The sequence below is a fragment of the Poecilia formosa genome, unplaced genomic scaffold, assembly GCF_000485575.1.
Source record: "Poecilia formosa unplaced genomic scaffold, Poecilia_formosa-5.1.2 Scaffold1493, whole genome shotgun sequence".
Lineage (NCBI taxonomy): Eukaryota > Metazoa > Chordata > Actinopteri > Cyprinodontiformes > Poeciliidae > Poecilia > Poecilia formosa.
In genome coordinates, this window is record NW_006801432.1 from 1 (window position 1) to 8,738 (window position 8,738).

Consider the following 8,738-nt stretch of genomic DNA (forward strand, 5'->3'; position numbering starts at 1 on the left):
AAACAACATTGATTCAATGACACAGTTTCAACACTGGTTACTTGGCTGGAGGTGGATGGTTGTTTGATGGTTGATCCACCGTCATTTGTCGACTTCAACCAAAAATCAACGATTCTAACTATTTTTCAACGTTGATTTAACATCATGTGCTATCTGGGTTCTTACTATTATATTAATCTAAGTTTAAAGGTCAAGAGGTCAAGCTCCTCCCTGTCTCCCACAATCCCCAAACCTTTCTGTTTTTCTGTTGGTGTCAAATGTTTGTGCTGCAAATATTTAAATCAAACAACTTTGGTATCAATCAACTCTGCTGTTTGTGCAACAGTCATAGGACGGCTGGTCGACCTCTGATGACCTCTGATGACCTCTGGAAACGTTTTTATTAATATCTCTGAAATGACAGCGGCACAAACAGAAATATTTGCAGCACAAACGTTTGACACCAATTTCCTTAGTTTGGGGAAACGATGGAAACGTCACAAAACCACCGGCGGGATGAGCAGAGAGTCGCTGCTGCTAGTCTGCAGGGAAGGAAAACGCTTCACCAGGTCAAAACCCAGCATGGACAGCAGGTTCTGTCAGACGGAGATTCTGACAGAACCTTCATCAGAACCTCCGGCAGGTTCTGATGAAGGTTCTGAAGGTTCTGATTATTCTGTTGGTTCTCATGGTTTTCTTGGTCCTGTTGGTTCTGGAGGCTCGACCCGGATCAGCCCCTCGGTTCTGGTTTCTGAGGAAGTGTGAATGGAAGGTCTTTTTATAGTTGTGAAAGTGGCGCCCCCGCTGGGCCGGAAGCAGCAGCAGCTGAGCTGCTGCTGAGGGGAATCGTCTCACTTCTTCATTTCCAGCCGACGGAGACGCAGATCGGTGAGTTCTTCAGATTCTGCTACCAACAAAAACACTTAAACCAGATTCAGTCGCTGAAATCAGGCAAACGTGAAGCTTTGTTATCTTCATTTATTCAAACTTCTGCAGATTTAGATTCAAAATGTGTTTATTTAATCCAGATGTTTGTTTCTGAAGGGAAATGAAGCAGATTTTTAATGAAACAAGTCGATCTGCTTTGGATAAAACCTTTAAAAATTGATCATCTATCCACATCCTGTCAGATAATCAACAGAATCAAAACTTGTTCTCCTGTTTCTGATGCTTTGTCTTGATGAGGACGGTCTCTCTAGCGCCCCCCACAGGCTCACTCCTTTCCCTTCCAGAGACCCGAACCTGAATCTGCGGGGTGTGAATACTTTCAGCTCAGACCCAGATGTCCCGCTCAGTGCTGCCCCTGCTGGTCACTCTGAGTCCGGCTCTTCTCTTCCTGCTGCTCCCTCGCGGCTCCGTGACGCAACAGGAACTGTGGAAGGACTACAAATATGGCCGCCACGGCGCCGAGCTGCTCCCGCGCAACTGCAGCTGGAGATGCATGGTGTTCACCCTGCAGTGGCCGGGGGGTTTCTGCCAGGTGCGTGACGTCATCGTTATCATCATCATCATCACTGTAATCTGAGCTCTTTCAGGTTCCCAAACACAGAATCAGAAATATAGAAGGAAAGCAGGAAGGACAAATCAAAGAAAGAAAAACAAACTGATCTGATGATGAATTAGAGACTGAATTCAGATTCTCCTTGAGAAAAGATGAAACATTCACGATGTCAGAAAGATTTCCCATTTATGTCATATTAATCCTACTGAGAAAAGCTTTCAGTGAAATTAGGACTTAATTATCTGAGGTCAGACACTGATGCGGGACAAGAAGGTTGACTATAGGAGGTTGCTCATGTTGTCAGAAACATGAGATTTCTGCTAACGTCCCGTCTCTGTTTGTTTCCATCAGTCTTTGTACAAAGAGACTCAGTGCACGATTCCTGAGAACATCAGCAGCTGGACCATCCACGGCCTCTGGTACCAATCCTTTAGCTACCAACTGATTCATTTCCTGTCTGTTGCTTTATGAATGAATGGGTTTAAAAATGATCTGTCGGTCAGGACGCTCCAAAGGGAGCTGATGTTCCTGTTTGCTCGATTCCAGGCCTCTCCACGCCCAGTCCTGCTGCACCTGCTGGCCCATCTTCGCCTCTGACCTCCAGGTGATTCCCAGATTTCCTCCAAACATCGCCCTCTACAGGAAGAGGGCGATGTTTCTGTAAAACTTCTGATTTATGTTTCAGGAGGTGGAGGAGGAGCTGAAGGAGTTCTGGCCATCGCTCCTGAAAACCAAACCTTACTTCCATTTCTGGTACGCTGCGCGCTTCTGTAATTCCACTTCCTGTCTGTAGGAGGCGGAGTTTCTGTAGTTCCTGTCTCCTCCTGTAGAGGGCGGTGTCATGCAGCTTTACCCATTAAATATTCCTCTTAAATTTTAATTATTGTTTATTGTTCAGACTTTGACTTTCTGATGTAAATACAGGAAACAGGAAATAAATGTATTTTACTTGAATTCAGTTTATTTTCGAAGTGCTGATCCTCAATAAAACTTTTTGCAAATTAACAGATCAAATTTTCATTCAGTTCCCATAAATGCAGCAAAACCGGATTTTATTTTTTGCCTCATTCTTTTTTGTTTATATGCTTGAAATGAAGATTTCCTCATTGTTTCATGAAATATGAGTGAATATTTCCAATTAATTTATATTGATCCAACTAAATTGAACATCCCTCGGTTTGTGATCTGATATTTTTTATCTAATTACTGTGGAGTTAATTAATAACTCAGTTTTTATGTCATAGTCTTTTACAGAATACTACTACTAGTACTGGTTTTGTTATTCTTCTTTATAACTTGTTGTAAACACTCTAAGAACTTTTTTGTGTCAACTTCACGGGGCACTAAAGGCTGCTTCTATTCTATGATCTGATTGGTGTGGCAGGAAGGAGGAGTGGCTGAAACACGGCTCTTGCGCTGCGTGTGTTGAAGGATTCAACTCTCCTCTGAAATATTTCCAGATCTGCCTGAAGCTGCGGCATCAGTTTGATCTCTACAAGTGAGCGTTACTGCAGCGCCCCTTGTGGCCACCATGCGGAATTCACTGGCAGGCTCATTTTAGCAATAAAATAAAAAAAAATAAAACGTTCATAAATGTTTCACACATTTTCTCTGAAATGATGAAGCTAAATAATGAGACAGTTTGTTTTGTGCTGCAGGATGCTGGCGGACGCAGGAATCACTCCGTCCTGTGACCGACTCTACAAGGTAAAAGTCCAACCCGCATAAAATTTAAATAGAGAGACAAAAAAAGGTTTGATTATTACGTTTTAAAATGTAATAATCTTTTTCTCCTTTGGAGCTCATTTTATGTTTTGCCTTCAAGATGAAAAGCGTTTGACAAAAGCAACAGTTTTATTCTCCCTGTCTAGGATTAATGTTATTAGGATTGTGATGGTTTTTACTGTTTCAATGTCTGCGGCAGGCTGCAGCTTTACTGTTTTTCTGGGTTTGTGTTGGTTCTGGTTCCGTCTGTCTCTCTCTGGTCCAGGTTGCAGAGCTGCAGCAGGTCCTGCTGCCGCATGTCGGAGACAGACATGAGATCCAGTGCGTCAAAGACCAGCAGGTGATTCACTGCAGCGCCTCACTTTCAGAGGAAACCTGCTGAATCATCACAAATATCCAAACAGAATCAGCAGAGCCTCGGCTTTTTTCACGCTGATGCAGTTTTGTGCGTTTATTGCAAATTTTCCGCAGAAATGGTCAAAAACTTTGGATTTTAGCGATGCTAACTCCAACCAGCAGGGGGCAGCATTTCTCACCTTCACTCCACTGCTGAGCTTAATGTCAAGTTATAACAAAAAGTCGCATTTATCATCATTCACAGGAGCAAATATTACAAAACTAGTTTTTAGATTCGCACCACAAAATCAGCGTCTTTAATGTGAAAATAAAAATCAAACCGAAATTATTTTTATTACGGCTTAAACTGATCAAATGCAGCCGATTAACAGCAGTTTGGTTCAGAACGTTTATGATGACCCACAGAGGAACCGGGTCAGAGGAACCGGGTCAGAGGAACCGGGTCAGAGGAACCGGGTCCTCTGGATCTGCAGCAGAACTTTGTTCTCCAGAACCTTCCACTAACATCAGCAGTTAATTGGACCGGATCCTCAGCACATCTCATAAAACCCGCCGCTGACCCAGTCCGGTTCCAGAACCGCTGGTCCAACTGGGTCCTTCAGCGATCCGGCTACCATGGTGACAAATTAGAAACACTTGCAGTTGTTTTTCCAGTGATGTGCGGGTCGTTTAAGGTCCAAAAGAACAAACCGAACCACCAGCTGGTGTTGGTTAAACAGCCAGGATGAAATTCTCCTGATTGGTCCAATCAGTTCCGGTTCTGCTGGGTTCTTCTAAAAGACTTTAGTTTCTTTTAGTTCAGAAACTAAACTCCGGTTCTGAACAGAGTTTAGTTTCAGAACATGGAGTCCAGCCAAGTTCAGAACCTCAAGAATGATCTGACAGGAAGCAGAACCTCAGCAGAACCTCAGTAGGACCTCAGTAGAACCTCAGTAGGACCTCAGTAGGACCTCAGGAGAACCTCAGGAGAACCTCAGGAGAACCTCAGTAGGACCTCAGGAGAACCTCAGCAGAACCTCAGGAGAACCTCAGTAGAACCTCAGGAGAACCTCTGTAGAACCTCAGCAGGACCTCAGCAGAACCTCAGCAGAACCTCAGGAGAACCTCAGTAGGACCTCAGGAGAACCTCAGTAGGACCTCCGGAGAACCTCAGTAGGACCTCAGTAGAACCTCAGCAGAACCTCAGTAGGACCTCAGCAGAACCTCAGGAGAACCTCAGCAGAACCTCAGTAGGACCTCAGCAGAACCTCAGCAGAACCTCAGGAGAACCTCAGTAGGACCTCAGCAGAACCTCAGTAGGACCTCAGCAGAACCTCAGCAGAACCTCAGTAGGACCTCAGTAGAACCTCAGCAGAACCTCAGCAGGACCTCATTAGAACCTCAACAGAACCTCAACAGAACCTCAGCAGAACCCCTTTAAGCAACTGAAACAAAGATTTCCTCCAACAGAATCGGAACCAGTTCAGTGTAAAGATGAACAGAATCTGAATCTTTCTTCTTTTCCTGCAGGACAGGCAGGTTCTGTTCCAGGTGAAGGTCCAGTTGACCCAGAACCTGACCGTCGGCTGTAGTCACCATGGAGACGGCGGTCTGGGCCCCGGACTCCAGCCCTCTCTGGGCCACCCCTGCCCTCCGGACGCTCCGCTCTACTACCTCCCCATCAACCACCAGGAGCCATGGCGGCCCTGCGGCTGACCCGGCCCGGCCCGGCATGTCCTGCTCTGCTTTCCCTCCAGCTCGGACTCGGAACCGTTCAAATCGATGTTTGTTTTAGCTGTTAAATCTAATAAAAGGATCCAACAGTCCGGTCCAGTTTTCTGACAGAACCTCAGAACACGCTTCGGTTCTGATCCGACGGCTCACATCCAAACCCAATAAATTCTGATGATTCTCCTTCATGGTGTGAAAATGTGGAGCAAACAGGCTTCCTGCAGGGGGCGCCACAGGCTCAGCCTACTTTGTGCTCTTGGTCCGGTCCGGTCCGGTCTAGGCAGCATCAGGTCGAATCGCTTCCTTTATGATCCTCCTAATAACTCTGTTACCTTCAGGTCTGGTGAAAATGCTGAATATAAAACTATAGCAAAGATGTTTTATTTCGGTTAGAAATTGGCCTCTGTCTCTTTAAGAAGCACAGCGACGCTCCTCCATGATGCCGTTTATTCTGCTTTCATTTAACGACCTGAACAAACGTTTGATTTTGACTTTAGCTCATTAGTTTATCTAGTTTAGTCTCAGTTCCAGTTTTAGTCTTTTAGTGATTTACAGAATTACATTCCAGGAGAAAGACTGAAATAAAAATTATAGAAATATTGGCAACAATATCCCAGAATCAGAAACTGTTAATTTATAGCAAACATAGGGAAGAACAAAAGATGAGTAACTTTGACAGGTTAGTAAACGTGAAGCTCTGAGATTTACACAGAAAATGTAAGGTCTTTTAAATAATAATAATAATAATAATAATAATCTCTCTCCCTGAAGTTATATTTAAAGTTTTCCTCCTCCTGAGTTTTGCTGATGCTCCGCCATCTGCTGGTGAAACCTGGAACAACAAAGACAAACCACCTGTTCTGGGTTCATCACAGGTTCAGTTCGTTTCCATTTGTACTTCAGATAAAACTCGTCATTCATTTCCAGTTTTAATTATTTCTTTATCTTGGATGAAACCTGAAAAAGGGGTGGGGATACCTTCCCCTGCTCTCCATCAGAACCCGTCCGACCCGCTTCCTTCAGAACCACGTTTCACTCTGGAATGTTGACGTCCTTCAACCAGTGAAACTGAAGTTAAATTGTTTCGAGATTAAAAGATCAGCCGTCGACATATTTAATAACTAATTCTTGGGGTGCGCCAAATTCATCCAGTTGATTTCTGAGTGAAACACCAAACCTGAACAGTGAACAGTTCATTTCCCCAGAGATTCAACCGGAGACTTCAGACGTCAACATGTGAATATTTATTAATAAACTGAATATCTGACCTGTGCTAACTTTTTCACATGAATGAAAATCCCTTCTGACCTGGGAACACCTGGACACTGATAGGAAGTTCCCCAGGTGGGAACTACAGGAGCAGACCGGCTTCTGTGGTTCTCCAGCATGAAGCTGTGGATCTCCTGGAAAAACTGGAGATCCTGGATCAGGAAGCAGAGGAAGCCGGACCAGTTCACAGTTTATTGATGCGACACGTTTGGTTGGGATCCAGAAATCAAAGACCTGACAGATCATGAAAGCACTAAAAGCAGAACAGAACGAGAGCGGAGCGTCTGGGGCCGGCGGCCCTCAGTGCTCCAGGCGGCCCAGGAACCGCAGGTTGAGAATCTTCAGCTGGTCGTCCAGCTCCATGCGGACGATGCCGTCGTCTCCGTCGATGCTCAGCAGGATCCCTGTGGCCTCGCGGTCCTCCCCCAGGATCACCTTCACCTGGAGAACAGGACGGAGTCAGCTCCGCCGCCTTTAACCACGGCAGCGGCAGAGGAAGAGCGAGGCCCAGGTCCGGTTCTGGTCCGGTCCTGGTGGACTCACCTTGTTGTTCTTGGTCGGGGTGACGGGCTCCAGATGGTCGCTGCTGACGCTCACCACCTTCTCAGAGTCCTGCATGAACACGGAGCACATCCCGCCCTGCAGACACGAGGTTCGGTTAGCAACAGGGCCGGTTCTGGGCCGGTACCGGCCGACACGGGGCCCGACACGGGCCACACTCCAAAACAAACATTAATCCCATTTTCCCTCAACATCAGGGCCGGATCTACTGTGAGAGCCTAGCCACCCCAGCTGGCGACTATGAATTCAATAACTAGTTGTGGAAAATCTTTTTTCCGATAACATTGAATGCACCTTAATGTAACCTGACACCTGAGTAGCGGGCAGCAGCGTTGATATGGATGGATATATATTACTGGACCGGACATGACGTGCGCCATTGCTGTCCTTTGGTCAGGAAAATACTACAATCACGCAAAGAATCTGAAAAATGGACGAAGTGTTTAGCAGTTAATTCAACCCCATGACAGCCATAGATAACAAGGTTCAAGAGTTTCACATTTCACAGGTGAGGAAAAAGTTTTAATTTAGAGAAAACATTGAACAAGTGAGCAGTGGGTCAGTTATGCTAGCCTAACTGTGGTTAGCCCGCTTTGATAGCCTTAGCATGTGCTGCGCAGTTCGGTGTGTTTTGGTTCCGTTAGCATTAAACAGGTCAACCCGCCACCACGTCATCAGTAGAGCAGCTGTTTAAATCAGCTAATCAACCCCCGCTAAGTTCAGGCGAAAACTTATTAATAATGACAATATAGACATTAAGCCTGACAGCATAATGTAACGGACTGGATGTTCAGTTTTGGTGTTTTTGCTACTTTTTGTGTGGGAAATGTTAGTTTGGTGTTGATTCCCCTGATCGGATTGAACGTATCTCTGCTTTATCTGCTCGTTGAGCTGCTGTCTGTCGGTTGCCATGGCAACGTGTTTGGTGACGCCGACACGGAGCAGAAAAAGCAGAACAGAAGTGGTTTTATCTAGTTTGGTTCTTCACCTGTTTATCAGCTTTATTGCACCTTTAGTGCGGCTCACTGCAGCCGCTGCAGTTCATGAAAGTTAAACAAGCGACAAAAACTGAACTAATCCGCTCTGTTCGTAAAACGTGGAGATATTTACAACGGTCATCAACAGCATATTTACAGCATATTTAAAGTAAAACGACTGACCAATATAAGAGAAATTGGCCTTTTCTTGCATCTTGACATAATTAACAGAAACCAAACTGTTTATAGATTTGTATCCCGGAGAATTTATGTATCAAACATCAGTTTTATCATCTTTATTTTAAGTGTATCTAATAGTATATCTGATAACACATGGTGGCGCTACTAATATTGTTGTGACAGATTTCTGCTCGTCCTGCATTGGAACTGAATAGTTTTCTGGGCTCGATGCATCACATAGTGACTAATAGGCTCTGTCCAATCCAGTAATACATATCAATGAGCAGCAGCATGAAAGACGTAAAAATAATTAACTATACTACATTAAGAAATTATATTTAATCCTCAGTGCTACATGAAGCTCATTTTGAAACAATGCAAAAACAATACAGTGACAGGTCTGTGTAAGCTAAACGTGAGAATGAGACTATATATATATATATATATATATAAAAAAAAAAATTCCCCTCTCACCCTCC

The 8,738-nt window shown here is 44.7% G+C and overlaps 2 protein-coding genes across 6 annotated transcripts; one reads left to right on the forward strand and one right to left on the reverse strand.

Annotated features, from left to right (window-relative positions):
* The first annotated feature begins 674 nt into the window (after positions 1–674).
* On the forward strand, positions 675–5,455 carry rnaset2l (ribonuclease T2, like). 5 transcript variants are annotated; one of them, XM_007544671.2, is made up of 9 exons: positions 675–867; positions 1,179–1,459; positions 1,832–1,899; positions 2,027–2,084; positions 2,166–2,233; positions 2,865–2,978; positions 3,139–3,187; positions 3,471–3,545; positions 5,072–5,455. In XM_007544671.2, exons 2-9 carry the CDS (start codon positions 1,262–1,264, stop codon positions 5,255–5,257), a joined length of 816 nt encoding a protein of 271 aa, XP_007544733.1. In that variant the 5' UTR covers positions 675–867; positions 1,179–1,261; the 3' UTR covers positions 5,258–5,455. The 5 variants fall into 5 exon arrangements, with proteins under 5 accessions (XP_007544733.1, XP_016523130.1, XP_007544736.1 ...); XM_016667644.1 differs by having other exon boundaries at positions 1,214–1,459; XM_007544674.2 differs by having other exon boundaries at positions 1,251–1,459.
* A 1,042-nt stretch (positions 5,456–6,497) lies between these two features.
* On the reverse strand, positions 6,498–7,259 carry LOC103132905 (transcription elongation factor SPT5-like). The gene is made up of 2 exons (XM_007544676.2): positions 7,085–7,259; positions 6,498–6,982 (listed from the first exon to the last, which is right to left on the reverse strand). The coding sequence occupies exons 1-2, from the start codon at positions 7,172–7,174 to the stop codon at positions 6,842–6,844; spliced, it is 231 nt and encodes a 76-aa protein (XP_007544738.1). The 5' UTR covers positions 7,175–7,259; the 3' UTR covers positions 6,498–6,841.
* Positions 7,260–8,738: the final 1,479 nt, after the last annotated feature.